The 25,278-nt window shown below is 40.1% G+C and overlaps 1 protein-coding gene across 5 annotated transcripts in view; it reads right to left on the reverse strand.

Annotated features, from left to right (window-relative positions):
• NBAS (NBAS subunit of NRZ tethering complex) overlaps nt 1–25,278 on the reverse strand; it is a 353,391-nt gene that overhangs the window by 209,828 nt on the left and 118,285 nt on the right. For all 5 annotated transcript variants that reach the window (XM_027621826.2, XM_027621829.2, XM_027621828.2 and 2 more), the window contains 5 exons: nt 22,988–23,071; nt 16,932–17,085; nt 12,041–12,226; nt 10,166–10,339; nt 1,620–1,753 (listed from right to left, as the gene is read on the reverse strand). In XM_027621826.2, the coding sequence (XP_027477627.2) occupies nt 1,620–1,753; nt 10,166–10,339; nt 12,041–12,226; nt 16,932–17,085; nt 22,988–23,071 (732 nt within the window). The remainder of the gene's footprint in view (nt 1–1,619; nt 1,754–10,165; nt 10,340–12,040; nt 12,227–16,931; nt 17,086–22,987; nt 23,072–25,278) is intronic.

Raw genomic sequence — 25,278 nt, forward strand, 5'->3', positions numbered from 1 at the left:
AACTTCTTCCTAGAAACATTGCCAAAGGCAAGGGAAGCAAGGGCAAAAATGAACTATTGGGATTTCATCAAGATAAAAAGCCTTAGCACAGCAAAAGAAGCAGTCCACAAAACCAAGACAACCGACAGAATGGGAGAAAATATTTGCAAATGACATATCAGATAAAGGGCTAGCATCCAAAATCGATAAAGAACTTATCAAACTCAACACCCAAAGAACAAATAATCCAATCCAGAAATGGGCAGAAGACATGAACAGACATTTTTCCAAAGAAGACATCCAAATGGCCAACAGGCACATGAAAAAGTGCTCAACATCGCTCGGCATCAGGGAAATCCAAATCAAAACCTCAACGAGATACCACCTCACACCAGTCAGAATGGCTAAAATGAACAAGTCAGGAAACGACAGATGTTGGCGGGGATGCGGAGAAAGGGGAACCCTCCTACACTGTTGGTGGGAATGCAAGCTGGTGCAGCCACTCTGGAAAACAGTATGGAGGTTCCTCAAACAGTTGAAAATAGAGTTACAATACGATCCAGCAATTGCACTACTGGGTATTTAACACAAAGATACAAATGTAGGGATCCGAAGGGGTACGTGCACCCCGATGTTTATAGCAGCAATGTCCACAATAGCCAAACTGTGGAAAGAGCCAAGATGTCCATCGACAGATGAATGGATAAAGAAGATGTGGTGTATACATACAATGGAATATTAGGAGCCATCAAAAGGAATAAGATCTTGCCATTTGCAACGACGTGGATGGAACTGGAGGGTGTTATGCTGAGTGAAATAAGTCAATCAGAGAAAGACATGTATCATATGACCTCACTGATATGAGGAATTCTTAATCTCAGGAAACAAACTGAGGGTTGCTGGAGTCATGGGGGGTGGGAGGGATGGGGTGGCTGGGTGATAGACATTGGGGCGGGTATGTGCTATGGTGAGCGCTGTGAGTTGTGCAAGACTGTTGAATCACAGATCTGTACCTCTGAAGCAAATAATGCAATATATGTTAAGAAGAAAAAAAAGAAGATAGGAGGGGAAGAATGAAGGGGGGGGAAATCGGAGGGGGAGATGAACCATGAGAGATGATGGACTTTGAAAAACAAACTGAGGGTTCTAGAGCGGAGGGGGTGGGGGGATGCTTTAGCCTGGTGATGGGTATTAAAGAGGGCACGTTCTGCATGGAGCACTGGGTGTTATACGCAAACAATGAATCATGGAACACTACATCAAAAACTAATGATATAATGTATGGTGATTAACATAACAATAAAAAAATTTAAAGAAAAGAAAAGAAACACAACTTAAAACAGAGACATCACTGTCTATCCACTAAAAACAAAGTATATTTTGTTGTGGTGGTGGTGATATTTTTGTTTTTTAATGGGTTATTTACCAAGGTTGACAAAATTATAGTCACTGCTCATATACTGCTGGAAAAACAAACGTTCATCTCTAGGCAACAGGTTTGCAGATGGTTCCATTTTCTTCTCTGTATATTTTTTATATTCCCAAAATTCTGTCTAATGAACACTCTGGGAAGCAACATTTTTGTTTTAGCTGTTAGGATGAAAAGACAACAATAGGATTGGCATGCTGTGGATTCTTACCCATATCCTCTTTGTGGAAGACATTCTAAAATGTCATAGCAAAGAGACAGCTGGTCATTTCGTTCACAGTTGTAGATGCAGCCCAGAGCTACTGCCATCAGGTGGTCCTGATCAGGAATAATTTTTTGCTGCAGCTAGAGAAAATAAAGCATGCTGTACTAAACGTCAGTAGATTTACATTCAGGTTTTCCATAGCCCAGTGCAACTGTCAATAGAATATTAAGTAGTGCAATTAATCAGCTGCAAAAACAAATCTTGATTTTTCTTTAGCTTACAGACTTTTGGGGTCTTTAATAATTCTAAATGAAATCACATTTTAATTACAGAATCAGCTAGAAAAGATAATTTGTACCCATAAGCTTTGCATCTGCTAAAAACAGATTCTTCAATTTATGACCCATTCAGGATAAAGTAGATAGAAGAAACACAGTGAATTAAAAAGGCAATTCATTAAAAACATTTCTAACCCCAAAGCCAAATTTTATGTGTTTCAATTACAAAAATATATAAAATTCCTTAACTAATATTCAGAGATGTTTGAACCTACTATTTTTCAGTATGCATTATATATTAGTCATGTAACTAAACAGTACTGACATTCTATTCGAAAGAAATCACATGGCTATGCAGTAATATTCAAATCACAGAACACACTCCGATGCAGAAAGCCGACTACTATGGGTCACTGTCTCTACAGGATACACACTTCCCATCACAAACCAGACTCTCTTTCTTATTTTCTGGGATATAAAAATACTGTATTTGTGCTTTGTTTTTCTCATCTCTCCTTCTCATCTTACTGGATATTAACATCTTCCTAATATCACTGTTGTGAGGATTAAATTAATACATAAAGAATGCTTCCATTATTGCCAAAGACACCAAAATGGAAAGTCAAAACTATATTCTTAGAGCCCTATTCAATGACAAAATAAGTTTAAAGTAATTTCCATAATAAAGATCTAGTGGTTTTCAACATTTTAGTAGAAACTCACAAAACAGATAAGAAGCTTCTCTGTAAAAAAAAAAAAAAATCACACCAATGGATGGAAAGAAGAAACATTCAAGTTACAGGGAAGTGAAGTCTTCTGAAGTACTAGGGTTAAAGGAGTTATACACCTTTCTTCAAGGTGTTAAGAAAAAAGTATATTGTTAATTTGCCATTGACATCTGACAGAGTTATCCAAGGTTGCAAAGTGACAGACTGGTGAAACAGAGACAAACAGAGCACAGTAAAATAATTATTATTAAAAATTAACTAAAATCGCTAACTCTTCCTGATTTCTTATTGTGTGCCAGGTACTATTTCTATGTGCTTCACATGCATTCATTCTTAATTCCTCAAACCATCCGGTAAGGTTAATACTAGCTCTATCTCAGTTTTCCATAAGGGGGCACTGGGGCACTGACAGGACACATCACTTGCCCTGTGGAGGCTAACGCAGGCAGCCGGCTCCAGAGCCCACACTAAGACTCTCACAGTCCTGCAGGAAAACTTGACATACAGGAAGAATGGGAGAGATGGAGGAAAACTATAGTCATCAACAGCTCATATAGGAAAAGGAAAAAAACTGAAACCAGTTTCAGTAAAAAGGAATAAATTGGAAAACCAAATGAAACAGAAGCCAACTCTGTGATGGTTTCCTTGATTTCCCTGCTTCCTGTCTTTCCCTCCCAGCAACATTCAAGTATCACTTGGAAGTGAACTGTTCTAGAATCCACAACTGATCACGTATGTTCAAAATCTTCTGTTGAAAACCCTTAGTAGCCCTACAATGTGAAAGGTAAAGAATAAGTTTTTTGCCTTCTACTCAAGTTCCTTCATGGCCTGGTGCCAACTCACCCTTCCTGTCCTCTGAACCACTATGCAAATTTTAGTTCACACAAATTAAATCACTTGCCTTTATGTAAACATGTTACTGGTCTTTTGTCTCCTCATCTTATTCTACTCCTACATGGACCTTCTTCTCAAAAACTCAGTCTTGCCCTATCTAAATCCTCCCTGATAATCCTGCTTGACTCTGACTTCAGTTGGGCTTTCCCAAATTTCTAGTCTCTTCCAAAAGCTCCATAAATGCTGGTCCAATGAACACATCCTCATACAACTCTCAAACATAAATCCTTTCTCCTCTCTGTATTCCTATGGCTTCTTTTTGTTCTCTTCCTGTGCCATTTAGCATACCTTTCTTAATGCAATCTATCATGTACATGAATCGTAACGCTTAAATTTTTAAGACACATTCTATTCTTGTTCGGTTCAACTCCCTACAAGATGCCTAACTTCAGAAAGTGTCAAGACACACGTCCTCTCTTATTTCTATCATTCCTGTCCTAATATCTCAGTGGTAACTATTAAACCATCATTTGCCCCACCTCAAGCTGATAGAAAAGAGCCCCTCTAAAACTTTCTAGGAAGTCAGTAAGTCTTCCCCACCATGGGCAGCTGATTATTTTCCATACTGCATCACAAGGTAAGATATAAGAAAGTTATAATTTGGTTCTTAAAAATGGTCTTAAAATTATGCACTACAGATTAGTAGATAAAGAACAGATGATAAGATATGATACCTGGAAAACCCCGGAGAATGAAGCAATACAAAAAACTAGTGAAGTGGCAGAATGCAAAAATAACATACAAAATGAACAGCTTTCATATACAGAAACAACAAACAGAGGGGTGAAAGTAGGAAAAACTCGATTTAAAATAGAAACATAAAATTAAATGCTTAGGAATAAATTTAACAAGAAATGTGCATGACCCACAGGAGGAACACTTTCAAACACTCCTGAAAGCCAGTAAAAAAGGACATGAACAAACACAATGATACATGCTCTTCTTGAATAGGATGACTGAACATTATAAAGATACTGGTCTCACCAATTTATAAATTTAATATAGTAACAGTAAATACACCAACAAGTTATTTTATGGAATTAGCCAAGTTGTTACGAAAGTTCAGATGGAGAAAGAAACATATAAGAACATCTTTTAAAAAACAAAAACAAAAAAAACCTAGGGAAAAAAACTACAGAGGAATACTACCCTTACCAGACTTTAAAAACCCGTTATAAAATCTCTATAATTAAAACAGTGTGCTCCTAGGGGCACCTGGGCGGCTCAGTCGGTTAAGCATCCAACTCTTGATTTCAGCTCAGGCCATGATTTCAGGGTCCTGAGATCAAGCCCCACATGGGGCTCTGCACTCAGCACAGAGTCTGCTTGTCCCTCTCCCTCCCCCTCCAACTCTCCCCCTGCTTGCTTGCTTTCTCTAATAAATAAATAAATAAAATCTAAAAAATAAAATAAAATAGTGTGCTCCTAGTGTCTGAACAAACCAGTAACAATATAAAAACTCTAGAATTAGACTAACCAACAAATGGAAACTTGGTAGATGACAAAGGTGGCATCTCAAATCACTCAAGAAAAGACAAAATTTTTAATATAGCCATCTGGCATCTCACCATACAAAAGAATGAGGTCCAAGTAGATTACTGATCTAAACATAAAAATAAAACCATACAAGTACTGAAAGAAAATGAGTGAATTCTTCTTTAACCTTGGAGTAGGAAAAGGCTTTCTCACCATGACTCTAAATACAGAGGCAATAAAAGGTTGCTCAATTTGACTATACATAAAAAGATAAAAATTTTGCCTGACACAAATCACCATAAACAAAGTCAAAAGACAGCCTACCAACTGGGAGAAATATACACAATACATACCACACACAAAAAAGACTAATTACACCAATATATCTGAATTTCTACAAAAGTAAATCACAAAGGAACAAAAGTCCAAGTGAAAAATGGGGATCTAGAGGAGAGGGGTGTGGGGGGGACGGGTTAGCCTGGTGATGGGTATTAAAGAGGGCACGTTCTGCGTGGAGCACTGGGTGTTATACGCAGACAATGAATCACGGAACACTACATCAAAAGCTAATGATGTGATGTATGGTGATTAACATAATAAAATTTTTTAAAAAATGGGGAAAAGACATGATGGACAATTCCCCAAAAAAGAGAGAACCCCCTCAAATATATGAGGAAATGTGCTAATTCACTCATAATTAAAGAAATGCAAATTAAAACAACATTGAAATGCCGCTTTTCACCTACCACACTGGCAAAAATTTTAAGATATGGCAACAGATTCTGTCCACAACGTTTTGGAGAAATAGGCATGCTCCTAAACTCCCGGTGGGAATGTCAAGTGGACCAAGCCCTCTGGAGAGAAATTTGGCAACAGCAACCCATCCCTTGCCTTTAGGCTCAGGAAGTCCCTTCAAGGAATACACCTTGAAAGTATACCAAAGACACAAAAACACATATGAACAAGGTTATTCGTTGTAGCATTGTTTGTAATTACAAAATACTAGAAATAACAGAAAACCAGGGAGACTGAAGAAATGAATTTTTAATTTTATTATTTTAATTTATATAGCCACCCATGGCTAGAGGATATCATACTGAACAGCACGGTTCTAGAGGCACCTTTCAATTCCCTAAGGAGTGTGGGCCCAAAGTAGACAAGCAGGAAACTGCAGGCAAGAGCTTAAACTGTTAAGTAGACTTTCCCGTCTATGCCATTGCTGGCATATGGCATATAGGTCAGCACCGAAAGCTTCCAAACTCAGAGCCCTGGAGTGCTGTACTAAAGGAACACAGGAGAACTTGACAGGGTTCCATTCCTGATCAGATGATCAGATGAAAGTGACCGTTTCACCACTACTAGAACTGGAGAAACAGCAAAGCAACAGTGGGAATTATTTATAACACAGATCAAAAGGCTTTCTATCAGAATCACTGGATAAATTGTCAAATGCATATTCCAGGTCCATATCCCCCAAATTCTAATCCATTGTATATGGGGTGAGCCGAGAAAACTGTATTTTTTTTTTAAAGTCCATAGTTCCCATACACGATGCATCCAAAAAAATAAAAAAAAAAAATGCTAGTACAGAAGACTGAGAACAATATGAGAAGGCAGAATATGTTATTCCCAAATCACCTCCATCCAGACTTATCCAAGTTCCTTCAGAAGTTCCACTTTTCAAAGGGCCATGCAAATAAAGAGCAACAGCTTAAAATCACAGATGAGTGCTTAAAATCAGGATGTCGTAAAGGAGAGGAAGAGTTTGAAGCATATGCTACAGTTAAAAAGGACAAATATGTATTTGTATTATTGTTTCCAAGTATTCACTCCCTTCTTCCCAAGACAGGACTATGCTTCCCTGCCTCATTAACAACAGGCGGGGCTAGACTTCCTCTGGCCTGTGAAATGTGAGAGGATGTAACTTGAGGCATTTTGAGGTAAGCTTGAAGAGCCACTGTGGTTCTACTTTACTCTTTCTCCTGTGCCACAGCTTAGAAAAGGGGCCTTTTAGCCAAGCCCTGGAATGAACAAGACACGGAACACAGCAGAAGCCTGACTATAGCCTATATGATGTTTGTGGGAAATGAATGTATGCTGTTCTCAAGTACTGCGATTTAGTGATCACTTGTTAATGCAGCATAATTTAGCCTAAGCTGTCTGACATGGAAATCATTGCTCCTGTTATATTACTATAAACACTCTGTGCATGACTCATGGCAGATCCAAGGTACGTTCTTTTTGTAAAGAGTAAAAAGTAAAATAAAATAAAAACAGTGCTCCAAGCACAATCCTAATAAAGCAAACAAATGTAACCAAGTGGTCTACAGCATCATAATGAAACCCAGTTTCAATCATTCACCCGTCATTTGACCTGACTAAATTTACTGAGCACCTGCTCTCTGCAAGGCACTGACTCCCAGGTAATACACAGATGCATGAGACACAGAGAACATACATAGGAAACAAAGGGAGGGAAAGAGAAACCCATGAACATTAATTATGACACAGTGTGACATGGGTTATTACAGAGGCAATGACAAGACCTGTCACAGCACAGATGGGTCACAGGTCTCCTAGCAGACGGAATCTAACACAGCAGGATCTTGAAGGACAGGCAGGTGTCTGTAAAGGGAAGGAAAGGGAAGCTGACCATCCCAAACAAAGGAAATAGTCTACAAAAGCATAAAGAGGCATAAAAGGCTGGACAACATGGGGAGGGGGGTGGGGGGAGGGGTTAGCCTGGTGATGGGTATTAAAGAGGACACGTTCTGCGTAGAGCACTGGGTGTTATGCACATACAATGAATCATGGAACACTACATCAAAAACTAATGATGTAATGTATGGTGATTAACATAACAATAAAAAATTTTAAAGAAAAAAAAAGGCTGGACAACATGAAGACAGGAGGCAAAGTTCAGTGTGAGTGGACTAGCACATTCACTCAGAGGGAAAAGAGGCTAAAGAGACAGACTGGGAACAGACCACAAAGAACCTTCTAAGCCACTCTAGAGAGCCCAACGTTTACCTTGTAGACGCTGGTTTCCCATAGATCATGACATGACCAAATTTCCGTTGGGGAAAGATAATATTGATAGAGATAAAGAGGATAGATTGGAAAGGAAGAGCCCAGCAACACCATTGTTTTCTGCTTTGATGTTGACATATTTCAACAAAAGCAAATGGCAGTATGTTTTATTCAAAAGGCACATGCTAAATTGCCAAGTAAAAACAACAAAAAGCTGACGGCATACAAAGGATTTACAAGACTGTAAGAAAGAGAAGTATCACAAACAAGATTACTGGAAGGAATTTAAAGTCGTTTCTTTCTTCCTCATAAAACATTCATATTCAATCCATCCTGCTGCTCACATAGTATTCTGCTGTCATAAGCAACCCACCCTCGGCTCACAGCAAACCATCCCAAATTCAAAATCGGAATGCTAAGTGGGAACGGCCTATGACAAGATGGAAAATTTTAAATAGCCAAAGAACAGATACATGTTTGACAAGCAGCCCTTTCAGAAACCAAAATATGTGTAAGGTTAGCTAAGCAATGCTTTCTTTCTTTATCTTGATTATATGGTCTGTGGCCATATACTTCTGAGGACTTCAGACTGCTACACAGGCTAGCTCAAGGAAGTAACTCAATTAGAACTTAGGATTGGAAGAGGCTTCTGCTTGAAACCCAATCCAAGGCTTTGAATCTGACTACAAATTCAGTGCCTTCCACTGTCTGTGCTATCCTGCTTCCTGCTTGAGCCCCCTCCAATAGGAAGGGAGCCACTGTCTCTTGAAACAGCATATTTGATTTATGGCTAAATTAAGAGGTTATTTATGTTGCAAAAGTATGCTGCACTTAATAAAGTGACTTACTGCCAATGAATCTGAACAACCATTTGAATTCTGTAGAAGTATAGCACTCTAAATACAGCTGACCCTTGAATTGCGTGGGTCCACTTACAACCCAATGGCTTCTTTATAAATACAGCACAGTACTGTAAATATATTTTGTCTTCTGTAGGATTTTAATAACATTTTCCTTTCTCTAGCTTACTTTTTTCTAAAAATAATCAACTGTTTATGTTACTGGTAAGGTCGACAGTAGGCTACCGATTGTTAAGTTTGAGGGGAATAAAAAATTATACATGGATTTTTGCCCGGATAGGGGGTGGAGGGCCGCCACCCCCAAACGCTATGTTGAGAGTCAACTATATAGTACTCTTAAGCAAATACAAAAATTATTAAGAATAATTATAGATTTCCTTATGAAATCCTAAAGATTTTCATAAATATTTTGAAAGTCCTGAAGGGCAAGAATCTTTTCTTCTTCTATTGGTGTTAGGGTAAAGCTTAATGATGAAGAATGCAGCTGTGAAATTAGAAGACCAATGTGTGAACCCACATCCCACTCCTTACTGTGTGACCCTGAGCAACTGCCTGACCACTCTATATCACAATTTTTCTTTCCCTCCAATAATTAATAAAAAGACCCACCTCATGGACTGTTATAAGGATTAAATGAGTTAACACTTGTGCAGTGCCAGTCTATAGTAAGAATTTAGTTATCTATCAACTATTAGTATTTTTGGTCTTGATATATATCAATACATATAATCAGTAGAAACAGAAAGTCAACAAACTTTGGAATAAATAAATCAAAATAAACATGAACTTCTAAAATAACTGACCGAATTGAAACATGTTTAAAGAATAACATGACAAGCTATGATTTCCCTCATATGTGGAATTTAAGAAACAAAACAGATGAACACAGGGGAAGGGAAGGAAAAAAAAAGTAAAATCAAACTGAGAGGGAGGCAAACCATAAAAGACACTGAACTCTAGGAAACAAACTGAGGGTTGCTGGAGGTGACGAGGTGGTGGGAGGGATGGGGTGACCGGTGATGGGCATTAAGGAGGGCCACGTGATGTAATGAGGACTGGGTGTATATGCAAATGATGAATCACTAAACTCTATCTCTAAAACTAATAATACACTGTATGTTAATTGATTTTAAATAAAATTTAAGTAATAAAAGAAAAGAATAACATGACAACCATTTCCTTTTCTGTTTAAAGGGAAACTACTTAGAAAGCCTACTATAATAAATTGACAAATTTATTGCAGAGGAAAAAGCAGAGGCTCTTAAGAAGTTAGAGTTTCTACTTACATCTGGTTTGGAATGCTGAAATATCTTCAGGGGAAATTTTAAGTCCCCTTTAGCTAATGTTACTAAATATTCCTTTAATAGCTCATTAGCCACACCAGGAGACTGTTTCTCACAACGATGAAGAAAGGGAACCATCCACTGGTAGGCACTTGTCACATATTTGTCCTCAGAACACTGGAAATACAATCAACCAAAACAAACATACTAAATACCGGATTATACCAGACAACAAGTTCTAAAACTCACATATAATCAGACTAATGTTAAACAGTAGAAGCCCAACACTTTCTAAAACAGACACTCCAGTTCACCTCTCCTAGATAGGCTGAGAAGTGGCAGGAGAATCACCTTCTGCCTGGGGCTAGTACAGCTAACAGCAGTGCAGTCCATCTCTGCGGGACCATGGTCACTCGGGGTCCCTCACAGCCCAAGCCCCGCTCTGGAACACCAACACGCTGCTACTACGACTTCAACATGAGGTCTTCAGAGCAAAGAGAGCTTCTACCCCAAAAGTGTGTGTGTGTGTGTGTGTGTGTGTGTGTGTGTGTGTGTGTGTGTGTGTAGACCGACCATGGACAGGAAGAGTGAAACAGAAAAAAGCAGAGAGACAGAGACAGGAGCATTGAAAGGCTCTAAAAGGGAAGCACTTGAGGACCATCTTCTGCATAAAATCCCAGAATCTCTCCCTTCCTTTTCCTTTTCCTGTTTTGTTTTTTTTTTTTTAATTTTTTTATTGTTATGTTAATCACCATATATTACATAATTTGTTTTGGTGTACTGTTCCATGATTCATTGTTTGTTCATAACAACCAATGCTCCATGCAGAACGTGCCCTCCTCAATACCCATCACCAGGCTAACCCATCCCCCCACCCTCCTCCCCTCTAGAACCCTCAGTTTGTTTTTCAGAGTCCATCATCTCTCCTGGTTCGTCTTGCCCCTTTACATCCACCTTCACAAAACTCCAAATGACGCACGTGATTTTATTCATTCTCCCTGACATTCCTTAATTCCTTCTTTTAATTATCCCCGAAGATAACCTAAATCCCGTAAGAGGAGTCTTACCTATAACACAAATCCATCTTCACTGGGTAGGTTATCAGGGGGTAAAAATTACTAAGCAAAAGGGAAGGGAGGGCCAGAGGGAGAAAGATGACGAGAAAGAAAAGGAGGGAAGATGAAAAAGCAAGTACAGGAAAAAGAGAGAGAGAGTCCTGGAGGAAAGAGAGCACATCAGGCAGCCATGACTCCTCCCCCTCAGCCAACCCACTGGAACCCGGCTGCCCAAGAGCAAAAGACTACCCGGGGCATCCTTGACAGCCAGTGCTCTGCAGCCCCATCATTCCTCTCTCAGTGGTGTCTCTCTGTTCAGTGGGCTCAGTAGAAACCAGGTCCTAGCATGAGCGAGTGCACTTTCTCCCCAGGGTGACCCAGGAAGAATCTAAAAGTGCTGGGCAAATTCTCCTAAAGTCATGAGCCCCTAAGCCAAGATGTTTTCTTCACACAAGCACCTAGCCCTCTGAACTCCAGTACTTCTGTATAAATGAAATATATAAGTAATTGGGAATTTTAACATTAGTGAAGGACTAGAAACATGATTATTAGAATGGCCAGCTAGTTTAGAAATATGCCTAGCTAAAAGACAAAAAAGTTACATACAGAGGAGTATGAATAAAGGGCAAGCAAGGTACAAAAACAGCGAAAATAATTTGGGGATGCTTTCAGTAATGTATTCAAAAATTGGATTTTTTTTTTAATTTTTTTATTTTATTTACTAAGTGCTCGGGTTTGGAGGATATTTTGTCTTTGGCTTTGAGACCCACATTAATCAAAGTACATAGGGAATGCTTAAGAAGAAAATTAAAATAAAACCTACACTATTCATCAGTAGTCTTAGTTTTTCAATGTCTTTCATCTGCTGGAGTTCTTCCAAGGTTAGGGTTAAATCACACCCGGCTTCATAAACCAAAGCTTCCAGAGTAACCAAATTATCACAAAGAGCCAGCAAACCGGGAATGTTCCGCTCCATTCCAAGTCGAATGAGTGACAACGCGCAGTCAACCTGAAATGGAAAAGCGACAGTAAATCTGAGTGTTCTGTGTCTCCCACATCTTCTCAAATAAAAGCCTCCAGTACAGAATCTAATTCTGCTCATCACCTTATATAAAATCGTATTATCAGCAACATGCATTTATTTAGTATAAAAACAGAGTTCTTCATCAAATATATCAGCAAACTGTTTCAAAAGAATCAGCAAGAAATACCGAAGATAATAAAAGACAACCATCTTAAATTCATAGAGCATGACAGTTTAAGAGCAGTTTTACATATATCTGTCAATTTAACTCTCAAAACATTAACAAGCGGGGGGCGGGGTGGGGGAAGAAAGCTAGTTAGTGATAATGCCAAATTAATCCTATTTTCACTATATCACTCTGCTCCAGAAACAAAAATTTTTGTGTTTATATCCCTGTTCAGTGCCTGTCCTTCCACAGCGCCTCCCATATAAAAGGCATTCAATAAATACTCGCTGCATGATGAACTCTGGGAGACACTTTCTCTGTCTCAATTCAAACATTTACTCTTCACTGAGACCAAAATGAGGACTGATTTTCCTAGACAAGCTCAGGACACAGCAATCTGACTCCCTATCACTTGATCGGGTTTATGAAAGGACGTACCTCTGACTGATGGCAAAATCATCTAATGTGTCCTTCACTCACGGCACCTCGTACTCCTCACTTCCTCCCTTATTCCTAGACTACCAGACTACCAGTTATTTATTGAGGACTGCCTATGAACTAAGCATCATTCTAAGTGTTAGGAACATAAAATTGAATAAGAAGAGGTCTCTTCTTTCAATGATCTCTCCACCTCGTAGGGAAACTGACTTGGTACATCAGAGGCTGAAGTACAGTGAGGGGACCTCAAGGAAGGGCACGTGGCCCAAACCGTCACAAAGTCTCCCCAAGGGAGGAAGACTTGAAATGCACTTTCAAGAATCCATGGGTAGGGGTACCTGGGTGGCTCAGTCTGTTAAACGTCTGCCTTCGGCTCAGATCATGATCTCAGGGTCCTGGGATCGAGCCCCGCATCGGGCTCCCTGCTCAGCAGAGAGTCTGCTTCTCCCTCTCCCTCTGCCCCTCACCCCCGCTCATGCTATGTCTCTCTCTCTACTCTCTCAAATAAATACATAAAATCTTAAAAAAAAAAAAAAGAAGAACCCATGGATATTGGCAGGTCACAAAGGAAGGCGGGCAGGAGAACAGCATGGAAGGCAGAGATGCGTGACGTGTTGTGAGAGTACAGTTGGTTCCCTTAAGATGGAGAAGATGGTCCGAAGCGAAGCGATGAGAAACATGGCTAGAGCAGCGGGGAGGGGCCGCAGAACGGAGGATACTGTTCGCTGAGCTAAGGAAGTTACAGTTTATCCTGAAATGCAAATACTACCAAAGGATTTCCAAGCGGGGCATGTCCTAAGTCGATTTACACACTTGAGAAAGAATACTTGGTCAGTATTCACTGAATGATGAACTGGAAAGGAACTGAACAGAAAACAGGCCAGTGAAGAGAACTGCACTTACTAGTATTAGAAGACTCTGGACTAATGACAAGAACAGCACCCGGGGGACAGCAAAATTTAAGGGACAAGCCAAAGGACGTGAGCCACCGGAGATGAAAACGAATGGCTGAGACAAAGACAAGGGGGAAAGCACGAAGACACCTGAGAAGCCACACAGAGGAGACGGGGGAAGAGAGGAAGCAGTGGTGTCCAAGAACGATGTGTAAAATAACACCGGAAGGGAATCGGATGTGAAGAAGCAGTTTCCCTAGAGTGGCAGGGGTGGTCAGACGCCAGACAAATGAGGAGGAAAGAATCATCGAGAAAGTGACAACAAAGAGCACAGGGGGCCTATTGTGGAGCTGAGCTGTGACAGAGGGAAGACAGCCGCAACCCAAGCCAGGGAGATTAGGACTCTTAATCTTTGTTGTTGTTGTATTTATAAAACAGGAGTGGTTGGGACTTTAGGTCCAAAAAAAAAAAAGGGAACAGAGTAGAGAAAGAGGGATTGAAGACACTGGGGAGAGAGCCCAGAGCCACAGAGCAGCCTGAGCAGGCCGGGGTGTGGAATCCAGAGCACAGGGAAGGAAAGCAGTAGCCTGGATGCAAGAGAAGAGATCTCTTCCTCTGGGAAAAGCCGGAAAGAGTAAGGACTAATGGAACTGAGTTCTCAAGTTCCCCAGTGAAATACAAAGCAAAATCATCTTCTGGGAATGAGGAGGTGATAGGCTGGGAGGAGCAGAGAAGGGGGAGGGGCAGTGCATCAAGGCGAGGAAGGACACGGAGCAACATTAAAGAACCACTCTTAAAGCCCTTTAAAGCCCCAGGGACCGACCGGTACAGATAAAATGAAAGAAAAACCCGGTTTTCTTTCAGTTGGAAAGAACGGTGCCAGTAAATACAAGGGGCCGGGGGCGGGGGACACTATAGGTAGGTAAGGCATGAGGCAAAACAGGAGTAATCTGGTATACTTCAACAGAGAAGTGTTTTTTTACTTCATTTCTAGTAATAAAAATACAGTTTACATCTGAAAAGACAGATCTACCCGCATACCAATTAAAAAAAAAAAAAAAACTATCACAAGTGAATTTTCAGAAAGCGTGAAGAAAACCTGGTGCATAAAACACAACTCTGTGCTGGTAATGGTTTGAACACAGCACACTTGCCATGTGTAACACACTCACCAATTTTGTGATCCAGATTGGTTTTCCTAGTACCAACTTGGAAGTTGTTGCTTTCCCAGATACTTACTGAGGTAAAAATGTTTTAGAACCAAATTACTGACACCTTAAATGAAAGCAGGCTCTAATGCAACTTGAATTATGCCACGTACCCCAAAGCCCTCACTGGATAAATTTCACTACTATACACACTTCCTAATCCAACAAATAAGTCTTGCTAAAAGGCATTTGTAGGCTCTAAGGAAAAAGAAGTCCCACATCAATTAAGTCTCTAAAAATGAAAAAGATAAAAATTATGTTAGATATCACTTTGTAGCATAAGCCACATGAAGCATCAATAAATAAAATGAAGCTGAAGAATAATACTTCTATTAGAAGTGTTTTTATATAAAGGAAAGAGATGAAAGAATAAAAAAGGCAGCTAAAGCACCCCCCAATCACTTCTCTTTATAGTTATTCCTAATTCCACAAAAATGAATTCAAGATGTCTAGCAATTATTACTGGACTGTTAAAAAATTTAACTTTCAGAAAGCTCTATAGTTTCCTTTCTGTTTATTTTTTATAGACTTTACATTTTAGAGCAGCATTGACAGCAAAAATCAAGAAGAAAGTACAGCCACTTCCCACAGAGCCTCTACCCCCACCTACCGACAACCTCCCACCTCCCACGTTATCTATAGCCCCCACTGGAGTGGTTCACTTGTTACAATCGATAAACCTATACCAACACATGATTATCACTCAAGGTGATAAAGCACAAAGAGCACATTGGGAATTAGACTGGAGCACCTCCAGAGATTCTTCTCATCCCAGTATCAGGATTCTAAGCATTTTCGAATGTACCATGGTCCTTAGCCATCTTCAAAGACCTGGAAAGTCAATCAAATATTCTTGGCCCACCCTTCCCAAAAGTTTGATCTATAATATTACCATCAGCTCCAACACATAGCTCCCCTTCAATTCTATGAATACGAAAAGTAGGAGTCCGAGTAGGCAGAAATTCAAGGAGACTATCAAACGGAGACACAGGGCCGCACCAATCACTATGTAGAAATGTAAACAAAGGGGTGCAAATTCCTTCCCACAGTACTGCTGCTCATCAGACCTTTTAGAATCACCCTTCCTGTCACACGAAAAACTGATGGTAGGACAGGTGGTCCAAAGCCAAGACCACAAGTAGAAAGAAAAAGGCATCCAGCGGCCAGACCCTAAATGAGATTTTAATGTGCATTCTGCCATTCTTCGCTTTGAATTGCCAACTTCTGTTGTCTAAGATGAAGACAACTATTGCTTACATGTGCAGGGCACTCAATTAGCAGAATTTTTAATATTCTCTCCTGTGCATTTTCTTTGTTCTCACTGACCTTGGTATAGGAACCAAGCCCATGAAAAAAATCAACGAGCAGAAAAGGTAAGTGGCAGGTCCGGAGTCACAAGGCGTGTTAGTGGAAGATCTGAGATTAGTGTTCAGACCTCCTAAGCTTCAGTACATTCTATCCCTCTCCTCCTCTGTCTGATGTAGTTCGTTTGCAGCCCCATGAAGGCACAGGGGAACTGAGGGGAATTAGGCTTAGACTCAAGGAAAACACTAGAGACAGAGCCTCAAACAAGGTTCCTAAAAAGCAAAATAAAAACCACCTGCACTACTGTGATATGACAGGGAGCTGATCAAGTATTTCTGGGTTGATACAGTCATTTCCACTAATATGGTATTAAGCCTATTAAAAATATATGGAAAATCGTGGATAGGATGTACCATATTTTGCAACTTACATTTTAGAGAACGATTTTGAACAATTTTTCTTCTATGTATCTGCTTTTTAAGAATCCCCAAAAAAGCCACAAAAGCTTTCTGAGGCAAAGGATGAAAGAACAAATGTAATAAGAAATATTCATTTCATCTCTGCAAACCAAACACACGCTCCCCGGCCCCACCGTCGGCTGCCACGACACGCAGAGAATCCTGAGGCCCCAGCGCGGCACGGCTGGCGTCCCTGAGGAGCAGCCATCATTCTCCCCTCACCTGTCGGGCATAATGCTCTATTTCCTGTGCTCTGGTCTGATACCAGTCCATAACCTTCTCTACCGTAAGCTCTGATGTCCTGTACCTCAGTAACCCGGGCTGGGCGGCGTACAAGAACTCACTTTCGTCTTGGAGACTCGGCTCAACCACCACTCTGCAAAGCACAAAAGGAGCAATTAGTAACTGATTGGAATGCTGGGAAAAATTAGAATTTTGTGAAAGACAGAGAAGAACAGAGATGGGGAGGGAGTGGTGACAGAGACAGGGAGTATGCATGTATGTGTGGGGGGAGGGGGGTGGGGATGTTTGTGTGTATGTGTTTTCCTGTATCTGTGGACACACTTACAAAATAAATGGGACATTTGGGAGATGCTTAATTTATTTTCCTATTAGGTTTCCCAATTTAAAAAAATCAGGATGGACGATAAATCAAAACAGCCAGGCCACAAATCAATCAAATAAGTATTAACAAAAATCAAAATCACCCTGGGAGGCTTTTACCAAATGCACATGGCTGGGAGCCTGCCCAATCAAAATTACCTGTGAGGCCAGCCAGGCCTCATTTAGGAAAAACACCTCCAGGTGATTGTAACTCAAATATAAATGCAGAAACCTTGTTTTCCATGTTCATAAAAATCAGAGGAAATACGTCTTATTTACATCGGTAACACACTGTTAGTAGGTGTCAGCAATGTGGTACCGCCCTGACATTTACAAAGCACAGAACTGCTCTGTGCCACTCGCCGTAGGTAAAGAAGGACCCCAAGAGGAAAGTACACAAGGCTAACAGCTCAGGGATCACAAATTATGAGGAGTTTTTTAAGAGGGTGATCCTGGCCAATTGCCCTCCATAATCAAGGACTAAAAAAAAAGGACTTAAACCAATAGAGTTCAGAGCGACCTATGGAAAGCTGCTGGACGCCACTAGGGCCATCCACTCATCTGGGCCAGCCCACAGTAATGACAGGTGATGTCACGGTTACCGTTACAAGGCAGTGGGCTCTGGAGTCAGAACTGAAGCACATTCCATTGCTGAAAGCCCTGAAAGTCTGCATTAATTACTGAGATAAAACTAATCTTAGATTCATTTTATTCATATAAAATGGGGAGAATGCAATGCCAGAGTATTCAAAATAATATAAATTAAGTACACAGAGAACATCGTCTGGCACGGAGCAGGTGTTTAATTTTTTATTTACAGGTATTTTTTTTATTAGAATTATTAGTAGCTGTAATATATGAGCAGACACAAAGCCCATCAAGATTTGGGCATTTTAGTCACATGCCTTAGACAACCTACTGTGCTTATAATTGGTAGCCCTTTACCCAGCTAGTCTCACAACTGCCATTAACATTCTGATTGGTGGTTTTTCCCCATCGCTGTCACGAAAAAAAGTCACATTTCCCCCTGAAATCTTTAAAGCTGCCCATTTTAGCAGGGAAAAATTCCCATGAGCAACTATGAGGTCCTTTGATATTTTTTTCAGTCCTTAATATTTCCCTCTCGGCACTGACAGAATTTCACTGCTTTCTCCTTCCAGAAGCTGGCTTCCCTCACTCCAGTATGTGGGGCTGTCTGCCTTCTCTCATCTTCCTGGCGGCTCCTCCTGCGTCATCTCCACCAGAACAGCCTCATCCAGCCAACCCCTGCATCCTGGCTCCTCCCCACATCCAGTGAAGCTCTCTCCTCTCTGCTCACTCTGGACTCTCTCTTGGTCTCACCATTGACTGCAGCATAAGCTACCACATGCACTACAACAACGACCCTATTTTACCCCTAAGTCACACTTAACTCAGAAGCCCCAAAACGTTCCTATTTGCTCCTCCATGTTTCACAGGCACTTCAAATGCAACAAGATCAAAACTGAATTCAGGATCTCCTTGGGTAAAATAGTTATCTTTATAAAAACAGAAACCTGATTTTATCATCCCTGTGCCTACTTTTATAGTCTGTAATCTGCTGTAAAATATTCTAGGCTATTCTTGGTGCCAATCTCACTTTCGTTCTGGTGACTTCAACAAGGCAGGTCTTTATTTTTAGTCCTCGAAGGGGACATCGCCTTGAGCCTTCTTCCAACATGCTGTTCTCTCTGCTGAGAACACACCCCTCTCTCTTTTGCCAAACTTGCCCTCCACCGGGCTAAATTAAATCCTGTTCATTCTTCAAATCTCAGATTTCACAAGATTTTGCCCAGGACGACCTTCCCTGCCCTGCACCAAGCAGAGGTCTCCCTGAGACGTGCTCCCCATGCACCCCCCTGGGCTTTCCTAGCACCCATCATGTCAGTCATTTACAGCAGGACCATTTTTCCCACCAGAGTATAAACTTCACAAGAACAGGGACTGCATCTGCTTTTCTTCCTTCAGTATTTTTGCATCTAGCAGAGGACAGACACCAATTAAACAAATAAGCAACACGGTATGTCCTGTAATACTGAAAATCTGTACCATCTTCAAAAGCATCTTTTCCTCTGTCAAACTTTTCCTGACTTTTCATTTTTAGTTTTAGGAGTTCTGGCACAGCAAGCTCTGCTTACATTTCAGCTTGCTGCAGTTGGTCTAAGAAGAAATGCCCTCATGCCTTACATCTACTTATAATCATACAAAGGTGCAGGCTGCGGGGAACTGGGAAGCAGGGGATGAATGGGTCGGGGCTCTGCCCGTGCCACTCTCTCAAAAGCCCATCTGGAAATGAGAGAATTCACCTGTCAACAGTCTCTCCACACCTCTGCCTATCACCCTGTCTACTGGCCCCGACCTCCCACCATCTTCAGTTTCTCTACCTCTTCAACCTCTCACTACAATTGCTAAGTGATGACTTCTAATTAAATAGGGCTGATGAAGACCACGCATTTAAGCTCCAGTCTCCTGCAACTGCCCTGAAATGGCAGCACAAGATCGTTAAAGGGAGGGGGTGCAGGATGCCACACACACGATCAGGAGGAGCAGGGTACATGCACGTCATTACCTTCCATTCCAGGAAGCCCACAGTTAACGGCCAAAACTAAAAAATCAAGTAGCAGCACAACTGTTATTCTGAGATATGGAGTTAACAGCAAAACTACTGTCTGAAAGAATTAAAAGTAATTGCTTCTGGAGAGCAGGAAATGGGGAGAAGGGTACAAAGGACTGCGGGTTTGGGTTCTGCTTTTTTTTTTTTTTAACAACAAGCTTTGTAGAAAATTTTAGCTCTTTAATCTACTTGCAAATATATACTTTTATTAAAAAATGAAAACTAAATTAAAAACAACTTTAAAGATTTACTTATTTTAGAGAGAGACAGAGAGAGCACAAGAGGGAGGGGCAGAGGGAGAAGGAGAGAGAATCTCCAGCAGACGCTGCGCTGAGCACAGAGCCCGACGCGGGGCTCGATCTCATGACCTTGAGATCGTGACCTGAGCGAAAACCAAGAGCCAGACGCCCAACTGACTGCGTCACCCAGGTGCCCCTAAAAACAACTTTTAAAAAGCAAACAGCAAAAACACAGCAAGACATTCAATTGCCATTACACTAAAACTTACTGGAGTAAAAAAGGTAACTAAGAATTACTTACTCCATTATCTCAGATATCCAAAACACAACAAAATGAAAGGAAACGGCCAACGTTACCACTAACATTGAGAAAGCTCCCAATTGTCACTTGCAGTGATTACACTACTGCTTAGGGCTTTTATTTATCATTTATCAGATAGTATATATACATAGTTTCAAAAATCCAAAAGCATGAAAAGAGTCCTATCAAAAGAAAAGCCAGCAATTCCATACACAATCCATCCTGCCGCCATCCTTGCCACCCTCTACGCCATTTTCACGTCTTTCAGCCAACTTCCTGGATTTTCCTCTGCGAATCTAAACGGTATGTGCTTGTGACCGTTTCTGATTTATCTACCCTACGTGCTATTCTGCTGTCTTAAACCACAGCCATCCACTTCCCCTACACCCTTTCCTCCCACAGTGGATATATCACAATTTACCACAATTAAACCACTAATTATTTGCATTATTATTATTATGTGATTATGGTTATCTTCTCCTGAGCCAAGTGGTACATTATCATAACTACTGCTCTCTTTGAACAACTTTCCATTTTTTGGAGTTAATAAGTGCCAAGTGTCCTCCTGTCCCACCACAGACTTCCATGCATCCACTGCTACGCTTTCCAAATTCTCTAAAAAACGTATTAAGAGCAAAGTATAAAAGGATATAAAGATTTTTCCCAAATAGTCAAACATAACAGGTAATATTCCTGTTCCATTTTTAAATATTTTCCAAGAGACCTGGCTCTTGAAGCCATCCACACCCTTCCACAGTCCGTGCTGGCTGCTGCTCACTCGACAAGAACATAGCTGGTCAGCCTGGACCCTCCCGTTGCCATGGCCTATGTTAGAGCCCAGTTCTGAATCTAATGGCTTTCTTTTTTTCCACTGATTCCTTCATTTTAATAAAACACATCTTCTATGGCTTCCTGAAATGAGATGTACATGGGTGGTAAATTTTACAAAATCTCACATGATTAACCACATACTTGATTGATGATTGTAGCTAGATCTAAGAATCCTGATCAAAAAATATTTCCCATCAAAAGTTTTTCTTCTAGCTTCTATTGCTGTTCTGGAGATATCAGAGGTCATTCTAATTCAAACTTCCTTTTATGTAATATGTTTTTCTCTCTGGTAGACTGCATCCCAGATATTCTGGAAGGTCGTGATGGTATGCTTTAGTGCACTGGGCATTTCAATCTGAAAACTCATAGCTTTCAATTCTAAATAATAGGCTTGAAATATTTCTTATAAATTTCTTCCCTTCTAAAAAAAATTTCTTCCCTTCTATTATATATATCATCTCTTTCCAGAACGCCTATAATTTGAATATTACGTTTGTTTTTTATCTTTGCTCTCTTATCTAGCTCTATAATATTTTTATTCTACTTTCTGGGAAAGTATTTTGCTTTTATCTTTCAACCCTTCTAGTTTTTAGACACCAACTATCGTATTTTTTGTTTCCCAAAGTTTTCGTAGTTCTCTGTTCCTATGTTATAAAATCCATTTGTTACTTCACAGCATCTTCTCTTATCCCCTGGGCAATATTAATTTTTGAAGTTTTTTTTGTGTGGCCTCTGACTTTCAGTTCCATTTTCCATGTGTTCTGCCTGCCGGCACCAGTCCTTGGACGTCCAGGAAGCTCGGGGGTTGTCATAGGACTTGTTCATTTGCTGACTTCACTGTGGCCTAGTAATGCACGAATCTCTCAGGACAATATGTCGGTATCTAGAGGACTCTCCTCAGAGGCTACTCCATTTCTCCAGAAATCTCCAAACTTCTACTTGGGGAATATGCCTACACTCCAGGAGCTGGGAGGTGGCAGGGAACCAAAGCGTCAACGTTCAGGACACAGATTTTCACTAAATGCTCCGATTTTCAGCTCTAGCACTCTAACCCCACCCTATGTTGTGCCTGATGCCCACGAATCTGGAGGATTTCTGGATCAATCTGAAGGTTGTAGGCCTCAATTCATGAGTCCAAAAAATTAACCTCTGATTTCATGTAGGAGAAATATGGAAGGAGAGACAGCGAAGGAACATTTACCTGACTTTGAGGAGTGAGGAATAAGGGAATTCAAATGCTTTCAGCCCCATACCTCATCTCCCACCCCCTTGCCAGTAGTTGATGACTCCATGTTCTGAGGCTTTCTAAGGTTAAGTCTTACAAAAATAAAAATTCAAACTGAATCAAAAACAAAATTGTGTGCATACCATAATAACAACCATGAAAATTATGTTTCTACGTGTCAAAGACTAAAAGGAAATACTTTAAAAAGAAAAGAGTTGCTGTATCAGGATCATTTTTCAGATTATTTACTTTGTAGAATTTAATATTCTTCCATTAAGAAAACTGTAATGTAACTGAGTAAAAATCAAGTGTTTAAAACAACTCCACTCAAACTCTCTAAATCAGGGACTATCAAGTACGCGGTCACCTACCACACACCACCTCGAAAGGGCCTTCTAATCATCCATCCCGGAGAAACGAAGGTCTCTCGCACAGGCTCATCCTTACCTGCACTCCAGATCCTCGCACCAATCTTTCTCTCGGTGTTTGTGTTCATGCCAAGGAATGAGCACCAAGGAGTCACCATTATAACTTAAATTAAAAAAAAAAAAAAAATACATAAGCATTTAAAATACACATTAGCTCAATGACTGGCTACACAGGGAACATGACGCAAAAAGTATTTCTATAATGTTCTATCTCCGTTCCTGCTTATGGTCTATTAAGTGGTACATGCTACATGCTATATACAATATGTAAATGGAAAATACCCAATTGTTGATTTCTCTTCAGTCAGAAAATGGTTCAAGAAGAAAAGGATATTATTTCAAAACTAAAAATTTGGCAAGGAACTAAAGGACAGCAAGGGCGTGTGTTCATTCACACATTCTAGAACATTTATCAAGAGCCTAAGTCGTATGTTCTTATTATCAACATAAATGGCCCCTTGCCCTCGAAAAGCTTACAGTCGAACTTCCTGTGACCATAGAAGTGTTCTGTAACTATTCTACAACAGGGTCTACAATCTAGCCCCCAACTGCAAATCCAGGGGCTACGTGCACATGTATTAAGCACTGGAAATATGGCTAAGAGAACTTTAATTTTATTTCATTTTAATTAGCATTAATTAAAATTTAAATAGACACATAAAATTTAAATTTAAATAGTGGCTACTGTATATGACAGCACAGATCTGGAGGACAGGTAATCATTAAGAGGGAAGAAATGATTTTGCAGGTTAAAAATAACACTAAATGATCAAAAGGTACAGGTTTCCAGTTAGAAGATAAACAATACTAGGGATGTAATGTACATGATGACTAGAATTAACCCTGCTGCACGATATATGGGAAAACTGTTGGGTCAGGAAACCCTAAGAGTCCTCATCACAAAGAGGAAATTTTTTTTCTTTTTCACTTTATTCCTTTTATATCTTATCTATAGGAGATGATGGATGTTAGCTGAACCTATTGCAATAATCATTTCACAACGTATGGCAATCAAACCATCATGCTGTGTGCCTTCAATTTACATTTGAAGGGATGTATGTCATTTATTTCTCAGTAAAACTGGAAAGAAAGCATATCACTAAAAAATGAAGAGGAGAACTAAGAAGGGAAAAAATAAGGCTTGACTGGATGGAATTAAGAATAATTTCAGAAAGACCCACGAGGTACAGATCGTAGAGTATGGTAACAGAGCAGAGCATCATCCCACACATCGGGTCGCACGGAGCACAGAAACCCAGCTGCCGGCACCCAGCCCTGCGGTCTTCGACATGTAACTTTCTAAAGCAAAACACTTCAGACATTACCTTGAAGGCTGCTTTTAGCTCTAATACTCGATAAGCCCATGACAATAAATGAAACATTCTGAATTAAGGCAAAAATTTTAAGAACAAATTGCAATTGCTCTGCTTTATAATTCAACGAAACATTTTCTCTCCTGTTTCTGAGTATTAATGGTTGCAATTTTCTAAAATTTATCATAGCCCCAGGGAAAGGATTGCACTTTCTTATAATAGGTTGTATTTTTCTCTTTCTTCTCTTATGAGGTTATGTAACATGCCTTACACAAGAAACACTTCATAAACATTTGAATGTTATGCCGAATATTAGTCCTCATGTACGAGGTAACAGGAGCCCAATGGATGGTTTCAGGTAGGAGACGGAAGCTGAAAGGTCTGAGAATGGGCAGTGCTGTCCATCAGTCAACAGCGTCCCCATCAAATGATTATTGGTGCAAATTATCCAAAGTCAAAGCTCCCCATTAGATACAGACAAGAAGAAATGCATTATACCTTATTTTATAAACACAGTATTTTACCCACTTTGCAGCTAGCATGTAATGCCCTTGCAAACTGTGTACCAGAGACACATTCGTGAAGGCATCTGAGTTCATATTTTTAAATTTCTGCATCACATGGATGATTATTTAGCATAGATGCCACAATCACACTATTTCACTTGTCACCAAATAAAAAACTATTTTATTTCCCTCTATGTCAATAACTAATACTTTATCACAGGCTACTGAAATGGAAAGTAAAGAAGAACACGGGGATACAACGATGATAATAACGTTCACTCCTCCAACATAAGAATTATAGAAGTGAACTGAGGAACAAGGAAAAAAAAAAACGAACAAACGATTACTGCCTTTTCTAATTAAAGCAGACATGGTTCCATAGCTACACAAAATGCTTTCTAAAAGAATTTTAGAAAAATGTATCGCAAGTTGAGATTTGTACTTTCTACACAAAGTACATATTAGATACAAGGGTTATTACTGAAATGATT

Source organism: Zalophus californianus, chromosome 8, assembly GCF_009762305.2.
Source record: "Zalophus californianus isolate mZalCal1 chromosome 8, mZalCal1.pri.v2, whole genome shotgun sequence".
Taxonomy (NCBI): Eukaryota; Metazoa; Chordata; class Mammalia; order Carnivora; family Otariidae; genus Zalophus; species Zalophus californianus.